Source organism: Chironomus tepperi, unplaced genomic scaffold, assembly GCF_022539635.2.
Source record: "Chironomus tepperi strain 1889 unplaced genomic scaffold, CSIRO-AGI_Ctep_v1 contig_223, whole genome shotgun sequence".
Taxonomy (NCBI): domain Eukaryota; kingdom Metazoa; phylum Arthropoda; class Insecta; order Diptera; family Chironomidae; genus Chironomus; species Chironomus tepperi.
The window spans coordinates 1,785,568-1,810,724 of record NW_027226345.1 but is presented as its reverse complement, the minus strand read 5'-3'; the positions used below and the strand labels follow the sequence as shown (position 1 = coordinate 1,810,724).

At 31.4% G+C, this 25,157-nt stretch overlaps 1 protein-coding gene across 1 annotated transcript in view; it reads left to right on the top strand.

The window, feature by feature from the left end:
• Positions 1–14,101, top strand: part of chm (lysine acetyltransferase chameau) — a 70,230-nt gene extending 56,129 nt beyond the window's left edge. Inside the window, exons 6-7 of the mRNA XM_070641005.1 lie at positions 4,949–5,044; positions 12,017–14,101. Coding sequence (XP_070497106.1) covers positions 4,949–5,044; positions 12,017–12,148 — 228 coding nt within the window. The 3' untranslated portion in view covers positions 12,149–14,101. The remainder of the gene's footprint in view (positions 1–4,948; positions 5,045–12,016) is intronic.
• The last annotated feature ends 11,056 nt before the right edge of the window (positions 14,102–25,157 follow it).

Genomic DNA, 25,157 nt, shown 5'->3' with positions numbered 1-25,157 from the left:
GAGATAAAATGAATTATCAATTGGTAATCATCAGCAGGTGGAAGCAAGTGCTTCAGAAAAAAAAGAATTTTTTTTCTCTCCTTTTCTTGCTTCTTCCTCGTCTTCTTCTTTCTTGATCTCTTTTGGCAGATCGCACGAGCTATTAATATTTTATTCTCGTAATTTTTATTTTATTTTATTTTAGTATTTCCTTTAAGGAATCAAGAATGTATCTCTTAGTACTTAATGTTAATAACACTAAAAATTTAATTATAAGAGAAATTAATCTAAGTTTAGGAACTAAAAAATGCGCGTTTTCTTGTTAGATATGAAAATTGTCGTAATGTCGATCATTGAGTCGAAGTGGCTAAATGGCGTGGTGACTTCGTTCGCAGAGTCTTAATCATTGCAAACCGACCTAGTGATCATGAGTTCGAGACTCGACATTGGAATTATTTCAAATGTCCTTTTTTCTAATCAACGCGGCTCTCTCTTTTGGTTTCTTATGCAAGGAACTGGCAGTAATGTCAAAAAAGATTTAAACTTTGATGAACCGTCACTCGTTCAAACTGTCTGTCCAGTCCTGTTTGCATTCAGTTGCTTTCTTTATACATGTTGGGTTTAGAGATGGTAGAATGTAAACTTTACCATTCTTATCCTAATTGTGGTGCTGCCAACCGTCATGCAGGGTTGTTTATGCAGCCTTTAATCGATCATTTCAAGTACATATCCCTACACAGAGCTCGGCCGCCAAACGATACATTTAGTGATAATAGAGAATACCACAAGAAGATATGCATTTGACATTTGGTCAGCTTTAGAATCAGACTTCGACTTCCTCAATTCCCCTTCAACGAATATCGAATATGTCACCAGACACTAGGATTTGACAGTCAAGACAATGTGTCATCAACATCACCATTTTCTACCTTAGAATTAAAAACTACAAAATATCATAAAATACACTATTTTATATACAGGAATTAAAGGCTGTGATGCGTTAGATCATAAAAAGAGAGACGCAAAGAGTTCAACATATAAATATATATATAAATTTTTTCGAAAATGCGATAGACGAGAAAGAGCAATTAAAACATCATTAGAAACATACAATTTAATTCAATTAAGATTTTAGTGGGCATTTAACGTGATAAATTGGCATTATATTGACGGATATACTTAACTATGCATGCACTATATATTAATTATATGTGAACAAATGTTTCCGATGAAAGACTCGTCTCTTGAATTCGATCCAAATGGGATTTTATTTTTTTCTTGCTTAAAGTATTTTTCAAAGAAAAAATTTTACATCTGAATTATGATGAATGCACTCATTTCATCAGAACCGAGAGAGTGAGAAAGAAAAGGCTTATTTTGACAGGCAACCAGATGACTGGCATGATGCAGAAAAGGAATTAAATGTAAAAGAAGATGAAATATAATTTAGATTTAAATTATGCACATGTTGTACATTTTTTTTTCATAGCAGAAGATATGCACACATTTTGCATGCATTTTTTTATTTTAAAAGAAAATATTTTTTTATTTTTATGCTTAATATTGACTCTTTTTTGAATGTGATTAAGAGATCATCGAACTCGAAACATTTTTTTTTTGCCTTTTCTCTTTTAAATTGGTTACTTTTTTTATTGGTGCAATTTTTTATTGGATTTGGTTAAATTGTTATGATAGATAATTGGATATAAATTGTAAATTTACCCGTGCAGCATGCTTTAATCGCTGAGGCGCCATATTACCGACAAGATCAGAGGATTCTCAAATATCACAACTCCATTATTCGATCAAAAATTCGTACCTTAGGCTGGTGTGATTCTGAATTGGTCACACCGACCTGGTGTCAAATTTTGTATCGATTAACCGACTTGTGCTAATCGGGTTTACTTGATGGTAACAAACATGACGGCTGTTTTGCCTCTAGCCTACAAAGGAAGGCTGTGAGTCGTATTTGCACGTTGAGTAAGGACAAATGAAAAATTGCTCCTGTCGAATCTCGAACCCATGATCGAAGGGTCGGTAACCTAAACTATTCTGCAACCGAGACACAAATGGCTCACACGATCATAAACATCGCGTAATTTCAAGATTAACCACGAGTGGACAGTTTGACATAATGTATTATTATTCCATACAAATTGTCATTAATCGATCCTTGCTGATCTAGGTTACCTTCTTCATCCTATCTTAGATGCCATAAAGCTGAGGTAGGAGGGTTGCCCTAGGAAAGCTCTACCAACCCGGTTAGGGTAAAGTATCACTGGTAGATTAAGAAACCGGCCCCTGGTTATTAACTAGACGTCATGTCAATTCCTCCACTCAGGATAATTATTTATTTGAATCCATATAAAGCTTTATAACTTTCAAATTTCGATAAATCGTAACTAATCGACCTTAAACTTGATTGTGACCTCAATTACTCATCACTGATCGCATCTAAATCTCTACAATGAAAAACGATATGCTAAGTTATGGCATTGTTTAAAGTTAGAATAAATTGATGATGACAGTATGTTGAATTTGATCATTTTAGACAAATAAAACTGACAATACAATTGAATTTAATATAAATTATTTATAAGATGATTTGGATGCAACAAAGTATGATCTAGTGAATTTTATGCTTTTGCAGTTGGTTGTAGCTTAAAAATATCTTGAAATTTGCATATTGAATTGATAGAATCTAATAAAAGATTTATTTTAGAATTGTCGATTCAAGAGATTTCAATTTTGATGAATAATATAAAAGATGAATAATTGGTTGAATCCGAGTGGACAAAAATACGTCATAGTTAGTTAATGGCAAGTTATTGTCTAGTTGATGACTAGTTCTAAAAGTTTTTTAGTCCATTGGATGAAGTAGTCACATAAATTAAACTCTACACCACTGTAGATCACACACTACAAGGAGCTAGGTCAACTCTTGATCGGCAATTGATAAAATGTTGACATCCAGGCTGTAATATATTTAGAACTGGTTTTTTATGGTTCGCCATAAGTGACTTTTTGAATTTTTCCAATCTGCACATTTGCATGGCTAAGGATTTATCCATGCAATGCACCTGGCCACAATTTGTGTGTCGCGAATACACAAATCGAGTTGACGTGACTAGGCTCCCCAAGGATCGAACCTAAGTCGTTATAGTCGGTAGGCCAACACTCCAACTACTACACTTTTGTTGATTTTTCGCTGCCTTAATATTTAGTATCAAGTGGCAGTAATTTGCCTCATCGCTGTAGTGGCAACATTACAATATATTCCGATCGGATCTCTTTTATGAAAAAGTTGTTCTTATCAAGATTAGGAACTAAAATAAGTTACAAAATTCTCAATTTCCTTAATAACTTTCGTTAGAAATTACGTTGATAACATCGTTTGTCGCACATACATCAACCCGAATTGTCGATCAAATTACCAAAATATGATATATTTAGAGTTAAAAATAACACAACACCAAAAATGCTCATGTTAAAAAATTAATTCATTAATGAACTTTTTTATTTTTATAATGTTCGTATATTGTAGATCTAAAGATAGTTGTAGCCTCGAAACAGGCTTAATGTCATTTCCATGCATTGACAATTATAGTCGATGTACTTGAATATGTGAGAGAAAATTATATTGTGATGTTGTACCTTAATTGACGATATTAATATAAACACATCATTTGGTGAACAATTATGAACCGTATGAATATGCAACTTACACTATCATTACTGGATAAGCAGTCATTTTAAAATTGTGACACAAAAAATTCTTGTAAAAATTCCCACCAAATGCGAAGTAAAATTGATCATATCCATTTTATTGAGCTCATTTGTCAGTAGCTATTCGTCTGTTATTAACCAATTTTCATTGTAAAAGAGTGAAGCATTCCTCATTAATTCAATACTAAATGCCTGTCTTATTGACATTAATAGTCAAAATTGGAGATCGTTAATATTTTGGACACAATAATGAGTTAAAGGAAGAGAAAAAAAATCGATGAAATTTCATTAACTTTGACGTCAATGTCTTACAATTTTTTCCATTACCATTTTTAAGCCATCATGTCGTCGCGCCATCAAAACTTTAAATTTAACAATTCATGTAAAATACACAACGTAAAAAAAATTGCCAAAAAATTGATGGATGAACAAGACATAAGTTTTACACATTTTTAATGCTCTACAAAAATTATTCATCAAGTCAAGGAAGCAGTGAGGCAAAAAAAGAGCGAAATACTAGTATGGATGTGTTTGGTTATTGGTGAACTAGGCGCAATATCTTACTGCCAGAAAACGCAACGAAACCTCGGAAGACTAAGGCGGTGTTGTCCAAATTACTTGGCGCCACAGCGCACCATGGTGGTCAACCTCGATCGAAGCCACACTTGTCATGCGCTTTGTGGCATTTTTCCGAGGAACTCAGTTTGGACAACACTGCAGTAAATCAAGTATTGCTTAAAAATGGGTTTGCCGATCGTAACGCTTTGTAGCAAGATCTTGAACAGGATCATGAACCAAATTGGCACTTCATAGCCACTTTAGATTCTCTAGACTCAACTCCCCCTCCCCTGAACATTACTTAATTTCCGAATGTCGCTTAATCACCTTTAAGTTCTATTTTTGAGCTCTTTTTTATGAGTTGACTATTTTTAGTCCACCTGGCTCTTGTAAAGAGAATTGGCTGTTCCTGATGTTCATTGAATCTCATCAAACCCACACTTTTGACTCCCCTTGATCCTCCTTTAATCCTTACCACACGACAGACAGACAAGTTATGAACAACACCATAATTCCTGTATGCCAAAATGCTCCAAAAAAAATTAATTGGATCGTCGTGTCAGATTCGATAATTGTTTGCATAAAATTGAAATAAAGACAGCATTTGTTATGATGATTGATTCATGATTTTTCCTTCATCTATTGACGTATTCCCTTTATTTTTTTCTTCTTCTCATTACTTAAGGAAATGGCCATCAATTCTTATGACATCGTCAGTACATTACAAGCGTTGGGAATGATGAAATATTGGAAAGGCAAGCACATCATCTTAAAGAAGCAGGTGAGTTTAATTCTTTATATTGACTTAAAGCGCTAAAAATATAATTTTAAAAAGATGATTACCTCAACCATCCGTAAGGGCAATAAGGGAATATTTGTTTTTCGGTGACGGTCACTATCCTTCTAGCATTCTTCCTTGATTGCTTCATGTTGTGTACACTTTTGACATGTAATATTAATTTAATTTATTTTGACTCTTATTTTACGCTTGTAAATAACATTAATGATTATTACTTTAATTTTAAAACATTTTTTTTACGACCATACTGATTGCATAAATTGCAAAATATCAAGTCAGCAACTATGTATTTGCTTTGTCATAAATTTTTATGACTATTAATAGTCCTTATGTCTTGCTTCAATCCAAATTTTGGCAAGGATATTCGTTTTAATTTGATAAAATTTCATTTTTTTCTTGTTGTTTCGATGAGTTAACGGAAATGTCTTATTACAGGTTATCAACTTCTTCACATTTAATTTCCAGTTCTTTAATATTTTTTTGTGTCTGGTATTTGAACTTAATAATTGATCGTAAAGATAATCATGAAAAAAGAGTTTTAAAAAATGATGTTAATGTGACAACAATGGGAATTTGCTGGTTATGGGTGGGAATGAAATTGTGTTCCTTAACTAGTTATTTAAAATGTTTGTTTTTGTTGAATTTGAACATTTATTTCTTCCGCAAATTCAAGGTTTTATTCTTAACATGTTGTTTATTTATTTGAAATTCATATGCATATCTTGTGCATATCCTTAATTGCATCTGGTTTAATTGATTTTCAGCATGTTGTTTAGTCATTTTTTACGATGGATTGTAAATGTCTTAGAATCACGAATGTCTAACTGACAATGGTTAATTGATCTTCTTGCTAAATCTAACCAAGATGATCTATTTATTACTTACATAATCACTTACTCATCTGTTCGCCAGGGCACCACTTCGTCGTTGTATTAAGGGTAAAACTCAAAATTGTACTAAAGACACCGTTACGGTTGATGTCGAAACAAAAAATCTTGCAGCATTGTGTCACTCGGATTTAATCCAGATTATTTCTTTAAAACCTTCTGTTCTAAAGCTCGTTATGTTAAGGACTTGTGTCAGTTCATGAAATTTTCATATTACAAATTTTGGAATTTTTACCAAATTATCTATAAGTTCTTTGAATATTAAGACTCAACATAGTCCAAAAGAGCCCCAAAAGTGCCAAACTTAGAAGTGACCCGAGTTTTTTCAAAAGTGTCCCGATATTTTGCGAAAATCCTCTGGCCACCCTAGGTATTCGTCGTTGTATTAACTATAAGACTCAAAGTGGCCCTGATAGCAAATTGACGGCTGACCATTTTATAGTAAAAAATTAGGTCCTTTGCATTGTGTCGCTCTTGCAAAGTTTCACATACCAATTATCCATCCCATATCAAGTTATTAACTCAGCAAATTGGAATAATGTCATAATCCTGAATAAAGTTTATATCCTACAATAATAAACCTTATTATTAATTTGACCAAATTTGAATTAAAATGAAATAAACAAATTTTCAACCCATTCATTTCCTACATTAAAACTGATGTTATCAAGCAACAATTGCATTTGATTGAAGATTGCATGCAATCAAGAAATCCACTTAATTCACGCTAGTTATTACATTTGATGTGTTAAAAGCTTCATTTACATAAATTCACCAACTTGTTAGTGCTCATCCAAATAATAAAAAAGTATATGATTATTCCTTTTTAACTGTTTATGATGATTCCATTTCGAAGAATTTTCATTTTTTATGATCCAAAAAAAACGAGCATAAAGCTGATAAAGAATGCATTCTACTCGATGTTCGTTTCATGATGATGATTAGCATTGTATCGTGAAAAATTGTAATTGAATTTGTAAATCAGCCGAGCATTTACGTGCTGATCATTTTACTGTATGTCTCTGCTGTTTCATACTCATTTTCAATACAGTATTATGACTTATCGTAACATCATGTAATTGCATCCCAAAAAGTATCTCACATAACAATTGTTAAATTACTTTAATTTAACTCTTACTCTTCATATTTCGTATTTCTCGTCTTGATCATATATTAAACACACATGAGTATATTTATTTCATTGCTGTGCGGCATTTACATTTTTTTTTTTTAGTTGATCAAGCGGATGTTTCGTAAATTACAACAAGCAATTTTGACGTGTGCGCTGCTAAAGGTGCATGGTTTGCTGATCGAATTGCAATTTACATGTAATTGAAATGTTTTCGACCTCAAACGGTGTACAAGACACATACTCAACAGTGAGAGTTAATAATAAAGGCAACAAAAAAAAATATATGTATATGCTCAGCTTTGTTTCTTGTTGGAATCGAGGCGAAAGGAAAAAGAAATGGTATGAAATCATTTTGCAAGATGATTTATGAAATTACACCGTCCGTCGTGTGCATCAACATCTTTATTACCGATTTTTTTTTCGGGGCGCTTGTCTTTTTACTGTATGGATGGCTGTAGAGGACACTTGTCAATTGATGTTTATTGTTATAGCTTTATTGCAGTCTTTGATGATCAAAAAAGTACGAAAAATTAAGAAATTCTTCAAAAAACATCGATTATTAATCTTCCAAAATTACTTATTTACATTAACTGGGATTCGAACCCACACCATTTAAGGAACATTCCTATTTATCACCTTAATAATTCATTCAACCATTCAGTTATTATATCACTTATCTTAATAATGGCTATATCTTGTATTTATCCTTTTCAAAGCACAACCCCAAAATTACTGATTTCTGCAGATATTTGAATAGCGTAATAATGAATATAATCACATGTTTCTCCAACACTTATGCTCGAAAATAAGTTAATTGCAAAAACAAATGCTGAAATTTTGCAAAACCAATCATAAAATGCTGCTTAGCTTACTTCCATTCCCAAAAAAGTCTGTAATTTTGGGTTTAAAAAAAATTCATTTATCAACTTCATTTGCAAAACAAGAAGTTTATCCATGTGTATTTTACTTCCACAGGGCGCAATTTCAATGAAGTTTTGTTTTTATTATTTAATTAAAGATCAACCAATTTATCATTTATTTATCATTTAGCCGTAACTTTTAACATAATAAATTATAATTTTCTTCTGCACATTTAATGAAATTGAAAGGGATGCATGTTTATAACAAGAAAAGAGCCAATGCGTGCCAACATTTCATAATTGAATTTACATTTTTTTACCTTCTTGTACTTTTTTACTTGTGCTTAACGCTTCTAAGGTCCGATGATCAAATGGAATGAAAGGGTTTTATTGATGATCGCGTTTTAAATTACTTATTTTTTTTTTCATATTTTTATGTTCTGTTTTTTGTGCTTTCTGTTGAGAGAAGATCAACGGCACAACACCTGTAATTGATGATTCGATATGGATGAACCAATTAAAAATGAGTTTGAAATTTAATTTTTAGTTTATTAGTTTGGGAGAAACGCAGTTTAAGAATTTTAAATTTGAGGGCTAATCAGACTAAGATGCCGTTCATTAATTAGGCTCAAGGGAAGACGGTTGTTGGGTAGTTTCGAGGATTATATTTGAAGAAAGCTCGATGATCTGTTACGTAATAAGTGAACGATCTCTAAAGTGGATTATCATCGATTTTGGTTTCATTTGCATTCGCCTTTAAGCGAAATGTGTTATTAAGTAGTCTAATTTGAATTTCTACTCTTAAGAGATTTCCCTAGTAGTACAAATCGGTTAATCTATTGCAAATCCAACGTTAGGCTAGCGCGACTCTGATTTGATATCACAGTCACAATGGACTGATGTTTTTTGGGTAAACTAGCAGATTCTGCAAGAAAGCTTAACATTCAATAGTTCTAAAGGAAAAAAAACAGGTTAAAGCTGAATAGAATTTTCACATCTACGCAACTCTTTAATAAATCTTAGTTAGAATATGTCAAAAGGTACAGGGTGGTAAAAATATGATCCCCAGACCTACCTAGAGTATTTATGCAGAAAAATAAAACCAAAAGAACAAATTTAAATTTGAGATTAAAAAAAAGGGGAGTAAACGTTCGATACATGAAAATTCGAAGTGATTGGATTAGGATTTGAACCTACATTCTATGCTTTATTTTTCCGTTTTTAACGTAATTTAGACAATAATGTTATATGAAAAATGACTAAAACTAGTTCATTATTCTTTTGAAATCCATTCAAAAAACTGCCCCATTTTGAATTCCTTAAATATGTACATCAATTCATTTTGTTAATTTAAGGTAATATTGATGTACATATTTAATGATAAATTCATAAAATTATTAAAATTGAGTGATATTTGATATGTATCTTCAGAATATCTGTTCACTCTATATATGCAGATGAGAACTTTAACGTCTTTGTAATCTTAATAACCATTCTGATTAAGTCATATTATATCCATTAAGCAATCATGATCATCTTCACATTTTTTACTACATAATCCTTCAGGTTATTGCTTCTTTTATGCAAAAAAAATTTTAATATCAACCTTGATAAGATTATTTTTAACAGTAGCTGTGTAATTATATCATAAAATTTTATGTCAAACAATTATATGGCAAAATTTGGTTCCTATTAAAAAATAACACTATTAACGCACAAGAAGTCAACAGCTTTTCATTAATTTTAATTTTTATTTAAAAAAGTGAATTTGCATACTTTATCATTGAAAAGATCTCAATAGCTTACTGCATAAGCAAATATGTCTCACAAATTCCTCAATGTCTATTAGCGTCAATTTAAGTCAAAAATCACCTTAAAGAATAAAAAAACGTGTGCGGTAATTTAAAGAAAATTTCAATTTAAAGAATGCATAAATTAGTAAAATTTGCATTTGAATGCCTTTAAGTCAAATTCATCATTTCGTTCGACAATTTGCGACATGCTGTCTAATGTCTTTAAGGACAAAATGAAATTAATTTTGCAGCGGTGCTGATGAAAAATGCAATTTTTTTCATTCAGACGTGCAATTATACATTTTTATTTGTTTCTTTAATGCTCAAAACAATCTAATGACTGTCAATTCATGTCGAATAAGCACAAAATTATCATTTTTAGATTTCATTTTCATCTTTCAAGTCTTAAAGTTAATTGCAATATTTAGTCTTTAAATGGTCAAATATTGCAGTTAAAGTTATGGTAAACATGATATTGAATATTATATTATGACTGCACATATCTCAAATGATAATTTTTAAGTAACAAAAACTGTCTGAGTCATTTTGTGAACATGTGCTCGATATTAAATTACTATGGAAGAAGTTGAAGCGATAAGCATGCAAAGTTATTTAAAATACATAGAAAAAACAGAATGAACGATAATAACTTGATTTTGAACTTGAAATTTGTGATCATAAAATTAGCATTTTACAATGAGATACTTGATAATGTTAAGGTACATCAAAGTCATGTCAATTTTTTGCGAAAATCATAAAAAATAATGTGTGCTGCGGTCTGAAAAATCTAACGATACCAAACAAGCAAAGCACCTGTTGTTGTTGTGCATCAAAACGCCTCATTTCAGCTCCATACGCCACTCTCGTGTGTGTGCCTTCTTTAAGCCAATTCATATTTTAACACGATAATCGATGGTTCTATTACTTCTATCATCATTTTCCATTCGAATTCTCTCGCACATCGCCACTGAAAAATCATGTTAGATTTTTTTATGTGAAAATTGCATGATTCAGTGCGTATATCTACTTTACTTGTGCTAAAGCTAACAAGCTTCACTTATTTGTACTTAATTTCATTTATTACTTTTGGCACGTATGCATACTTAGTGAATTACAGCGGATCTTAATATGAGAAAAATTGATTTGATTTATTTTCTTGGGATATGAACCACGGAATTCCAGAGATGAAGTCATCAATTGAAATAATGGCGATACTTTCAAGTCCGTTCTGTCTGGGATTCTATTAATATTCCATTTGGAATTTAATCCTGCAAATTCCGATTTTGTTCTTGCTGTCACACTTCATGTTCTTGACACGTTCCTTAATCCAACGTTATCCAAAAGCTCTAATTTCGTCTTATTTTCATATATTAAGCAATTGATGGATTTAAACCAGAGTTGGCAGGACTTTTGGAGTCTAAACCCGAAAAGATCATTAAATCGTTTCCACTAGATTCCAGTGGAAGTCTGTAACATTGAAGTTCTGCCAACACCGATCTAATCTTCTGAGTAAACACAAATTTGGAAATTGCAGGATTCGAACCGATTCACCGACTATCAGGGCTACGACACCAAATTTGAGCAAAGTCCCTTGCCGATTGCTTCACAAACGCAGTTAGTTGCTTAAAACAATTTAGCAATAATACTTTTTGACCTACCTCATTCTAACACATCAATCTCTTACCTCCCAACCTACAAAAATGCTCTTGAATCTAGAGCACATCTTGACTTAAGATTAGATTCAAGACATTGACCTGCAAATCTGTTACAACCTGTTCATGCATATATAGTGCTTAAGCAGCAGTGGCTTAAAGTCATTTTCATCAAGTCCTTCAACTGTTCTTGCCATTTTCTACAAATTTTCATTTCTAACATGAAGCTTACTTTAAGCTTACTAGAAGCTAACATTCAGGACAAAAATTAGCCCGTAACATAAAAACATAACAGACACTGGTCTAGGGATGTAATGCATCAGTAATTATTGCATCTCGCCTAATAATTCATTCAAGTTCTATAGCGTGTACACACAATACTAAACTCTGATGCCAGCTAGAGCTGCAGAAATTTAATTTATTATCTAATTACATGCTCACATTATTTATGGAGTCTCTCAAGCTTTATGCGCTTCTTACTTAACTTTATTTTTTTTACATTTTAATGAGATTGTAATTTGTGATATTTTATTCTTTGTGACTTGTCACGGTGATGAATTGAGGAATTGTTGAGGATTTTTAGTGCATTTAATTTAATTTATTAATTCTTATCATATCTCATTTCCACAGGATATATTAAAAGATTATGAAGAGCAGTCAAAGAAGCGAAATTCATTGAAAATTGACCCGAATTGTCTGCAATGGACGCCTTTTGTGACGCCGCAACAAGCTCAACAGGTCTCAAAATCTCAGCCAACATAAATTTTTAGACTAATTTTTTTAGGAAGTAAGGTTCAAAATTATCTTAAACGACAAGGAAGTGAAAATGATAAAAAAAGTAAGTTTTAATTAAGAATAAGAAGAGTATGAAAAAAAAAATGTAAAATAATTAATACATTTACGTTACAAATTATTTCTTAGATAAACTGTACATTTAATTATTTGAGTGTAAAAAAAAAAATTAGACAAGAAATGAGTTTAATGATCTTTCTGTACTCTTTTTTCTCTTAGAGCATATGAAAAAAAAAGAAAAACTTGAGTTATATAATTGATGCTTAACATGCTAACAAGTAGAAGTGAAATTGAGAGAAAAAAAGTTATTTTAGAACCTGTAAAATTGTTCACTTTTTTGTATTAGGGGTTCCATGTGTGGATTAATTTTTTTGGGAAATTGGACTTATTTCGAATTATGTCCAATTATTCAGCCACAATTCGAAATCCACTTGATTTTTGAATGTAAAAGTCGACTATACATAAAATTGAAGTCGATTTTTAAGCTCTGTTTCATGCAAAAAAAATTTTATGCAACCAACATTTCGAACTAAAAGTTTTGGGACCTGAACCACTGATTTATTAGTTATTGTTATGAAATTACCATTTACGTTCATTAGCTTGGCTTGAACTATTACTGAAATTCTATACGTGTATTAAAAACTTGGTGATCCTTCAATGAATGTAGCCACTTTCTGGCTACCTTTTTTGTGCCCCTTTATTTGATTTATTGATTTATTTGTTATGGCTACGATATTGAGTTTTGATCTGTGTGCTGCAGTACATCTATGTGCACTAAATTATAAAAAGTATAAAACAATCGCCAGAGAATCTTTTTCATTATCATGGTTAAGTAGGGCAACAAACCTGTACATGATTTTCAAATTGCAGGCGTACCACAAAACTTTAAACAATGATTCTTAACAAAATTTTCTCCAATTTTCTAGTTCAAGAGTTTATTGGAACTTTTCATTCTCAAATTTATTCAGAGATAAATTCAAAGGGCGCGAAACAATTTGGCGAATTCCACTTTTCACCAAAAAAGCTGCCAAAAAATGCGGTAAAAGTGGCGCTAGAGTATCTTTACGTTTTGCCAGCAGTGTATCGATCTAGCATTGTCCTACCGACTTTGTGCGACTTAATTTGACTGTTTAATGCTGTATCCGAGTCGACTTCATGCTTTGCTAGCGACAGTATAGCACCGCTCGGGACATTTTGACTCTTATTTCAGTTAAAATTGAATTGAAACTATAGTTGACAGGAGTTTGTGAATCCCCACACTGGATATGTACTCAGTCATAGCTTTCCCCAACAGGCAAAGAGTATGATTTCAAAAGCTCGCTCTACAAACATAAATATACTAGTTAAGTGTGCTCGCGAGATAGTTCTCAGCTTATTCTGAACTGAGAGTTTACTCTTAGCTTGCAAAGGTCATAATTCAGACTATTTTCGTATTTTAACCCTATTGACATCTCTCGATAGACTTCTACCTGATTCCAACGAATCCCGACCCGCACAGGAACCTCTAATCCTCATATGCATAACTAGCAACAACGTCAGCAAAATGTTAAAACAATTTCTCTTCATGTTCATTAGCTGCTTTTATTTCTCTTCCTCTTTCTAAGACGTATGTAATGTATGAAATGCGAGAGCAAGACGAAAAAATAAAAGATAAGTTAGCTAATTTATTTAAACTCGTGCGCGTTCATTTGAGAGTGCATTATGGAATCTCATTATGTGTGGAATTTGTTATTATACTTTTTTTTGTTAAATATGCCGAGAGAGAATAAGAAATGCTAATTGGAAGCTGCAATATAGTGAAATCTATGAATTTATGATATTTTTCAAATGGGATAAGAATTAAAAAATAATAAAAAAAATATTAAATCCCCCATTAGAGAGTAAGCATAATATGTGTGTGTATGACATTAATAAATATTTAAAATAAAGCCAATTAAATTAAATTCAATTTTTTTTTTTGCCTTTTACTTCTGTTCTTATTTTCTGTTTGTTATAATAAACGTATGCCAAAAATAAAACAATGCGAAATGCAGTTGCAAAAAAAAAATTGTGTGTAAAAAGAAGTAAGCGCCGCAAGCTCAATGCAAATTACAGCTTTTTTCTTCTGTTCATACTTAATAAACGCAAACAAAAAACAAAAAAAAAAAATATAAAAAAATAAGATAAAATTTTTTTTTATCTAATTAACACGAAATTTACAAACGGAAATATCATTTTCGGACAGTGGAATAAATTTTCAGTTTTTTGTTTTTCTGTTCTTTTCTTCTCAGTTGCACAGGCTTTGGCCGCAATATGGACATGGCAACATTTGTAAGAATTTAATATTGTAGGAACCAAATAAAGCTGGTGTTTAAGTAAAGAGTTTCTGACTGGAATCAGCGCTTTTCTTGGAAGATAAAGTAGGAATGCTTGATTAAAATGCAATCTAAAGGAATTATTTGAAAGTTAAGAAAATAACGGTCAAAAAATATTTGAAAATTGTCGATCAAGAATTATTTGGAAAATAACGATCAAAGAATATTTTAAAACAACGGTCAAAATTTTTTTGAAAAATAACGATCAAAATTTATTTGGAAAAAAACGGTCAAAAATATTTGAAAAATAACGACTAAAACTTTTTTCAAATAATAACGGCCAAAAATTATTTGAAATATGACGATTAAAAATTGTTTGGAAAATAACGATTATAGATTATTTGAAAAATTTCAGTTCAAACTTATTTGAAAAATAACGATCAATTTGTTATTTAAAAAAAATAACGGTCAAAATTTAGTCGAAAACTAACGATCAAAAATTATTTAAGAACTGACAGTTATTAGCTGAAAATTTTTAAATTTCAGAACAGACAGACAAAACCATCACCCAACTTCCCTTAAAATCGGCTTCAAAAAAATCATCCCAAAAATAAAGGAACACAAAATTCAGTGCAATTATAACGGATCTTCAGGGAAGAATGAAGTCAAAATAAATAACACGACAGGAAAGATCCTTTGAACCTCTTTCCGGCACATTAGCAATTATGTTTTATCCAACATGCACCTGATCTTCAACTTTAGCACTTTGCACAGTTGATCAATTCATGCGTGGAATATTCTTGTACAGTTGTCTTTCTCCCTAACGTTTTGGACTAAAGTGATTATGTAATTTAAATGTCATAAATGTGTCTGATGTGTGTGCCTCTTATGATTGTTTGCTCTTTGCAGTTGCTCGTTACTTTTTTGGTAAGTGTGCTGTTGAAGTTTTTATTCTTATTAGAAATAATTGAAGATTTTTTGAGGTTAATTACATTTCACCTGTTTTATCATTAAATCTGGAAATTTCAGGAACCAACACTTGACTGATCACATTTGTCATTCAAGGTGTTATAAATTCTTATGAATTACATAAGTCACAGTTCACAAGAAACTCAAATTATGACATGAAATCTGTCATTAACTAAACGCTTATTGGATTAACAAAACTTGATAATTTCGATAGGTTTCTTAATGCTTATGGCTTCTTCTTTTACACAACATATTTTCGAGTTATACGAATAAATTTGTTGTTACACGTGCGAGTTTATATTTCATAATTTAAGAATTAGATTTTGATTACTAAGAAGTGATAGAAAGTAGATTGTGTAACATAATCAGACATAGTTTGAATTTCCAATTGTCATGGATTTTTTGGTAGGCATGTGTTTAGCTAGAACTTGATTTTGATACTTAAAGACTTTTGAATTTCGCAAATGATTCAACTTGTAACGAATGGATACCCAAAAGGTTAACAACAACGGCTTTTTAATATAAAAAATTTTCAACGGTTTTCAATTATTTGAATTGTATTTGAATAGTTTTTGCCCTTCGTTGTTTTGAATTCAAGCAGTGTAAAAGGAAGAAAATATACAAAAAAGTTTACTAAAAACTAATTAAAAGTAATTGAAAGTTATAAAAGATGCTAAAGATAATCCAGGGACACATTTAGTGTGCAGAGCATCGAGTTCAACATAAGAAAGACGGAAAAAATTCATCAATAATAATCACTGGATGTTTACAATAATTGCATAGCCAAAGGAAAATAAATTTGAATATTTGCTAATTTAAGGCCAAATTAAACTACGGTTAAGTTATCTGCATTATGATCAGCTGTAGTTCTTCTCATTTCAGTGCATAATAGATAAAATTACACCGGAACAGGAATTTAATTTACAATCTTAGTTCTCAACAAAATATTTCTGAAAATTCCCATAATATCCTCACCATTTCCTTATAACACTTAAAAGACCATTAATTCAGTAATTATTACCACAATAACCATACTCATATGTGTCATAAAAACCACAATATATGAAATCTAAAGCGATCTTTAGTACACAAAACTTGCTTAATTCTGACATAAAGAATTATTTGCTTCACTCTCACGAATATAAAATATAATAAAAAGCAACAGCGAGCAATGAGAACATTAAACGGTAATTGATTTGATTTGAACAAAACAAGCATAAAAGTTGGATATATTTTAATTTCATGTTAAACATCAAACTCGATTAACGGATTTTCATTCTTTACTGTCTTCAATTGGCTGAAACAATCAATTTTTGAATGCAATTAATCAGACGGAATCAGACCGCAATTGATTTTTTTTTGTGTGTTTCTTCACCTTCATTCTCGTGACTTTTTTACATTTATTTAATTCCGTCATTATGCTAGGCACTAAAATAATTTTTATGGATAAAGAAGACGAGTTGGAATTTCTCTTGAGTATGAAACAGTTCCTATAAACAAATGGACGCAATAAATTAAGATATTGAAATTAAAATTACTGCAATAATTAAAATTATTATTGGCAAATTATATGAGAATAAGAATTACAGACTCAATTAAATTTATTATAAGTAATTGGTGAAATTTTTTACAATTTTTTTTAAATATTTGGACAACCTGTGCACTGCGACACATGAGGCTAGAGGAGGTCTTGAATCCAAATCAATATAATATCGAACAGACTTACTATATGAACCACAAATTTATGAACATTTTATGTTTGAAAAGATCGAAGTGAGCCGTGGCACAAAAAAGGTTGACAACTATTGCTTTAGGTGCTTCAAGACTTCTTGATCGTGCAATAACATCCTTATGCACAGACTGAGAATCTACTATGGACTGAACATCACAACATGTGCCAATCCGTGCTAATAAAAAGTGCGTTGTTCAAAAACCTGTTTCTCGGTTAACTGAAGTGCATCTAGTTGTACTAAGCAGCCCGACCAAGTCTTGAAGGTAATAGGATGATCTACAGCAGTACAGGCCAAACAGTGTCCCACGGCACACTCGTGTTTTGTGGGAATGCCATGAACCACATATCGTTTGTGATTTCGATCTAATTTACCACCAAGGTGTGCCACGGCGCACAGGTTACCTTTCCTTAACTAAAAGGTAAAATCTAATTTCAATCATTAATCAACTTTTCATTCAAGGATTGTTCAAAGTACAGAAAAACTTTTCAATTAACAAAAAAAAAATCAATTATGCTTAAATAAGATTACGTCAGTAGTCTCAAGCGTCATTAATGATTAGTTTAATTCTTCAGCGAACAAGTTGACAGAAAGGTTACATTGAAGTTAATAACACAGTGAACTGATTGGATGTTAATAACAACAAGTTCAATGACTTGCGTGTGTGTGTGATGTGAGGATAAACAATGATTTTCGGAAAGGAGATTGACCGTTTGGTAAGTATTTTGATTCTGATTTGAATGGGTTCTTTGACATTTGGGAACAATTGCTTTGTAAATGCAGTTCTTAAGCAGATACTTACCAAAATCAGTAAAATTCATAAAGAATGTTAATGTCAGAGGAGAGTTGAGGGTGAGGTCCAGATGTAACATTGGTGACCTGACATTATCGACTCTTGTCAATTATTCCTCAAAGGACTTTGGATTCATCAAATGAAAACAGTTGTTAATGTATAACTAGAGTAGCTAAGTTATATGTAGAGATCGAAATCCACGATCAAGACCGCATACGACTTACGATTCATGACGTTTCTGCAGACAGTTTAGACAACACTGCTATACAGAGTCGAGTAGACTTGTGCTGACTTCTCTGTACTAAGTCCAAGTCGACACCAACCGGTGTCCATTTGGAATCCATGGTAAGCTCAGAGTTCTTATAGATTTCATATGGTTACCTTCTATCGACATCCATTCAATTTATGCCATCGCGGCGCCAAGATGGACACACAATTGACCCCAGGCGTCTATTCAAAAATTCTCAGAAACAAACCTTCGAATGCGTCTATCCCCAATTCTCTTATTCAATTCAATCCTCAAAAATTAGCAACGTTTGTTATAAACTAAAACCTGGAATTTCCCAACCATCTCTCTTACCTTACATAAAAATTCCATTCCACTCGCATGACACTGAAAAATTGTCAATTCCATTGTAATCTTGTGAGTGATTGCTTGCTTCCTTACATGTTAATGTATCATATATGTATATTTTTTATTAGTATACATAATGTTATGCCTACACATAAAAAATATATATACAGTCATGTAGATATAGAAAGTAAGATGGATAGATAGGAGAAGTTAAAGATAAAGAAAGAATCAACAAAAACAGAATTCCAGAGTGAAAAAAAAATAAAATATTATTTTAAAAGAATTAAAGAAATCACGCAAGCGGCCACAGTCTGGTAATTTTCATTTCGGTACAGAAATCGCTCCGCAATTCTATTTTGCACTAAGTAAAGTTTTTCGTTCTCATTTCATTCCTTCTTCTTGTGCCTTTTTCTTCAGTTCTTTAAGACATCATGGAATAAAGAAAGATAATGTCTGATTGTCTAATAAATAAGAATAATCCGATATTATGATAATAATGTGAGCTGTAGATTAAGAAATTTGATGCGCCTCGTGTACTTTAAATGATCGTTGATGGACACAATGTGGATAATAAAAATCATCATCATTGCATGTCGCAAATTTCTTAAATGGCTGCTTAACATTCATATTTGGAGTTTGCAATTTAAATTTTGACATCGATGGACTTTTGATGCAATTTATTGGATGGAGTCAGCTATGGAAGCATTCTTTGGTTTATTTGTTTTGACTGTTTTGTGGTTTTTAGTGAGCTGAAGTTGCTCGGTATCGCTTAGAGTCATTAGTCATGTCACTCTTGCTGTACATGCTATGAACGCTAGTTCAACACATTTTAGAACGGATTAAAACAGTTGTGGGACGCTAGTGTGCCACCAAAATTGCTTCAAAATGTCATGAGCCGTACGCCGTGCTCGGTTTCGATTAAAATTCACCACCAAGATGAGCTGCGAAGAATAAAAGGTTGCTCACTACTGGTTAAGAACTTTATTTATTGATCAAATTAACGAATTTATGCAATTTTAATTATTTAACGGTCAAGAAATATTTAAATTTTAAGATCTAAAGAGTTCTAAAGTTTAATACAGAATGTAAACATTCAGAATTTGTAAATAATTAAAAGTGGTGATTTAATTGAGTTAAATGTAGAATTTTACGTGAATTAGACTATTCTCTGCATCTTGTGCTAGTCTAGAGATATAAGTAGGTCTAATATTAATACTAAAATAACATTTAAGCTCATTTTTCCATGTTTTCAAATTATTTTTCTTCATTTTACGTAGATTGTACAGAAAAATACTGAGTAACCTGAATACAAACACAGCAACCTTCATACAATTGATCCAGATCTTCATTTAGATCAAGGCCAAACATTAACTATCTCACTGTCACAGTAAGTACATTATTAAGTAAACTGCTTGACATATCTTGTCACCTGTCATTTGTATGTCAAATTTAGACATTGAAACATCAATGTCATAAATATTCCGATCTCAAACCAAATTTCAAGATAATAACACTGCTGTCTCCCCACAGCTTGATCAATAAAACCTTCAAATAAAGAAATTATTAAAACATTTCAAAAGAAAGCGAAGAAAATTACCCAAATAAAAGAATTTAGACCCATCATAATGTTTAATTAACCTAAAAAAGGCAAGTCTAATGATTTGATTACATGATGTCATGTAATTGACTTCTCCGTTGTCATTGCATATTCATATTATCTACGTGCGTGTGCAACTTCATGCCCGTACCATTAACAAATTATATAATTCTTACGTTCATCATGACTGTCCTATTTTACTTCCATATGTTTTTTATTTGTTTGCTTTCATGACCATGAACCCTCAATGATGCCACATTCAATTACAAAAAAGATTAAATTTTTGTAGGAATTTTGAAGAAACTGCACATTGAGTGGAATTATTCTAAAATTAGCAATTTTACAGTTTAAGTACAGAAAAAAGTTAATTAAACTTCAATCAAATTTAAAAATATTCAGCTAAGACGTTATTAAGGTTAAATCTCATTAAATTCAATAAAATTTTCGTCACTTACGTTAATATTATGCAAATCAAATTGATGACAAGCTTAAAATGTATTTTTGGCCAACCAAACAATTAATTTTTGCATTATAATTCATTTAATTCATCGCCTTTTAAAGAAGAAGGATCATCAATGTGTTTTTATATGATGTAACATATATTATAATACTTTTTATATTAAGTCAAGCTGTGTTTGTCACTAAAAGCCTCTTAATTATGTAAAAAGTATTATAAAAACATGCATGTTGACGTATCATAAATTTGATACAATTCTTTATTTTGAAAAGCAATTTAAGATAATAATTTTGAAGTATGTAGACTACACACTCCAAATGTACTTAAGGAAACGAATTCTAATACAAATATAATACAAGTCGATTGATACAAGTTGACTGCAGTAAGTTTATTGTTTTAGATTATTTAGAACTAGGGTTTGTTGAAAATTACAGGTCTGCAGCCTTGGACAAACTATAAGATACAGCCAAGAACTGCAGACCTGCGCATTCAAATTTCACGAAATGAAGGCTTGCGGCTTCTGGCTGAGTTCTATTATCTCGATTCGAATTTTATATGGAGTCGGGACAACTTTTCAATATATAATCAGAGTCAACTTGACAAAAACACATAAAACCAGAGTTGCCAGAACTTTTGGAGTCCAAAATCCAAAACGGCGCCTACTTTAGAGTTCAGATTCCAAAAAGAAGTGGATACGTCACTTGTCAAACTGAGGAAGCCAACGTGGTCCTGAGAACTCTGCATGAAACATATGAGCTTGGAATGTCCAAACTGACTTTTCTTAGAAACCTTTAGCTAGCTCGGAATGTTCTAGTTTCCATTAATTTCAAATTTGTTTCTTAAACTAATACTTTTTGAGTAAAACATTTCCTAGACCTCCTGGTATAATACAATGAACGATTTAAGAAGTAATACACATGACACTGACCAATTTCTCAATTTATTTCTGTGATTTGACCGTCAAATGGTGAAATGATCAGTAGATTATTGCGAATAATCATCAATAATGAATCATATTTTTTTTTTTTTTTTTTTTTAAAAAAAAACGTTATATTTTATTTCTGTATTTCATGAGTTACATTTCAATTTTAAGAGAACTAGCCACAGGCTATTACAACTTAATTCTGATTTTTACATAATGATTATTGATTTCGATGCGATGAACATTGAAGATGGTGATTTTTGTCGTGAAGACGGTTTTTTGTCGTGATGACTGGTTTTGTCCGTATGGACGTTTTTGCTTTCCCCAACTCTGCACGCTGCATGACCCAGGATCAATGCAACGTACCTAGCCACAATTTGTGTGTCGCGAATCACACAAATCGAGTCGGTGTGACTAGAACAGCGAAAAAGCATCCGAATCTAACTAGACTTTCCCTGGGATTGAACCCGGGTCGTTAGAACGGTAGTCCGACGCTCTAACCACTTGACCATTGCCGCTTTTTCGCTGCTTAATGAATCATATTGCCATCATCAAAATAATTTTATGCATTTCTTTTCCAACGATCACTATCGCATTCAGTTGTAAATATGAGCATAAAAATAATTTCCTTTGCACACACTTAAAAAATGATAGAATAATGCATGACATATGAATCATCGGAATGCTAGTAATTTCCTGAACAAGCAAAAATAACAAAATGTTTTGTTTTCATTCTCCTTTGCAATTTCCTGGGAATTTGAGATCGTTTGCAAAATTTTTTCTAAGATCTCACCAGATTTTATTCAATGATGACTAATATTCATGCATAACCAATTGTGCGAAAATTATTTAAGGTTTAGGTGATCAATAACATAGTAATAGTCATTGTAGTTGATGTTAATCATTACTGGTCATTTATGTGCATGGAATAAAAGTAAGTTTAAATGTAGATTTAACGTTTTTCAAAAATTCAAAATTTAACAGTATTTAAAAATTCAAAATTAACAAGTTTCAAATTTTTAAATTCACCGGTTTTCAAAAATTCAAATTTGAATAATTTTTAAAAAATTTTCAAAATTTCTCAAAAGTCAACGGTTTTTTAAAATTTAAAACAGTTTTACCAAATTAAAATTTTTAATTTTGGGCATTTTTGAAAAAAATTTTAAAAATTTTAAAAATATCTCAAAGTCACTTCTTTGAGTATTTTAAGTTCAATAACTCACAAAACTCCAACAAAAACCAAACTGCACGAAAAGCAATTAAACGATGAATGAGGAACCGATCAGATAAGTTTTTACCTAATCAAATATAATGACTTGAACATTTCATTCATTTAATCAAAAAAAGTAATAAATTGCAACCCAAATTTTAACTTTTACTCAAATATCTGAGATATTCATCTTCTTACCATCAAATTGACTGCTATGCGATATTTAGATCACATTTTGTGTAACTATCAGCATCGGAAGACATTAAAATAAAAAAAAAAAAAGCTTCAATTTCAAAATCGAGAGTAATTCAATTTATGAATTTAATTTCATAGCAACAAAGAAATTGCACGAGAAAACTTTTAAGTAGATTTCATTTCTCCAGCAGCACAAAGAAATGATGCTTTTAACTAGAAAAGAAAGAAAGAGGAAGGAGAAAAAGAAGAATGGAATTCATTTCAAAAAAAAAAAGCATAACAAGAAGAGAAAAAAAAAGAAATTTATTGAATGCATCAACCGAGAGGAGAGAGGAGCGGTATCTTTCAACCTTCATATTACACCCGTTAGAAAATTGGCGTGAGTGCAAAAAGTCATAAACACAAAGAAGAGAAATATTCTCGATTATGCAAGTATTTCGCGAAATTTTCATAATAAGGAAAACTAGCATAGACGCAGTTATAAGGAATTGACTAAAACGCCTATCGAAAATTCAAAATTCGTTTCAAAAGTAACGGTCAAAGCTCGTTTGAAAAATAAAAAACCAAAAATTATTTAAAAATTAACGGTCAAATAATTTTTGAATCATCCATTGCAACCTCAATTTTGGTCTGTTTTCAATCAATTCTCTTTCTTTCTCTGTGCTAACCATCGACTCCTTCTAATCCTCATCAAATACAAGATAGACAGGAACAGGAAGACAAAGCACAGCCATAACCATCATTTGTACTGAAGAATCAACTAAAAAGAGTGAGAGACGAGAAATTGGATCAAGGAAAATGCAAAGAAAATTTTCCATTTGATGTCATGGAACGTTCTTTGTGTGCTTATGCTCTGCTCTTCTTTTTCCCTCTCTTACTCGCTCGTTTCCTAACATCCTTGAAGCTATGAAAAAAGTGCAATGAAAGGTCATATGAAGTTTAAATAATAAACCTTTTTTTGCTCTCAACGTCAAAATGGCTTCTTGTTATACAATGTTATGGATCGTAATAGTTATTGAAATGAAGTTTTCTATTAGAAAAATACCAGGAAAATCGTAGTTCGTGTAAGGTTGTTCATGAAAATTATATGCTTATTGTGCTGATAAGATTTCTTTATGCAAAATGTCGTATAAACGGATTTTGAGTTTATGTCCTTTGGTGCTCTAGTTTTGGAACTTTCTTTTAAACAAGTAGGAAACTTCTTCAAATCATTCAATTTCACAAAAATATTGATTTTGTAACGGTTTTTTGAAATTCAAAAGTAATCTTTGACAATTTTTTTGAAGCGTCGCTTTCAGTTTTTGTTTACAAAAGTTTTAAAATTAAATTTTCATTCAAATTGACAAAATAATCTCAAATATTGTGAAACAAGGAAGTTAAACAATGTTAAACTAGTTACAAAGTATCATTAGACCATAAGAAATAGCAATAAAGTGTAATCAACATAATAATAGTCCAAAAGGAACAAAGAAAATGTGATTGTCAACAAATAATCCAAAATAACAGCTTAGCAACTCAATCTATGCATTGTTCTACATAATAAAGTCAACTAATGAATAAGGAACAAAGTTTTATCAAGTAATATCCATTCTACAAAAATTTCAACATTGCACATTATTATCAGAATGACACTATGACCTCAATTTTGAAATTTAGCACACGGAATGTGATGTGTTTTTATCATCAATTTCTTCTACACTATGGTAACAGATATGCAATGTGCATTAAGAGCAACAGCAATATTTTCCAAATGACTTTTTTTTTATGCTATGACAGGAGAAAAAAAGAAAGAAACTAGAACAGATACGAATCTCAAGGAGAAACGATGTTTGCATGTTTATTAAATGAATATCTCTAAATTTAGAGCTGTAATCAACAGATATGATGCAAAACAATATTTTTCTAGGTTGAGTCCTTGTGGAATTTTTTTGTGTGAGAAATTAACGGATGAATTATTGAAGTTATGTGGATATGAATTTGAGATTATTATTGAGGTAAGTGATTTCAAATTGACCACTGAAATGGCACAGATAGCTTATGTGTCTTGACATCTGGATGTTGTCCAACTAAAGAATCATTAAATTAGTTAAAGCAGTGGTTGGCAATCTTGGTTCGACCAAGGAACAACTTTGTGGTTTGACCAAAGAACATCTTTGTAGTCCGACCAAGGCCTTAGTGGTCAGATTAAGCAAAACCTTTGTGGTCCGACCAAGACACATTTTTGTGATCCGACCAAGA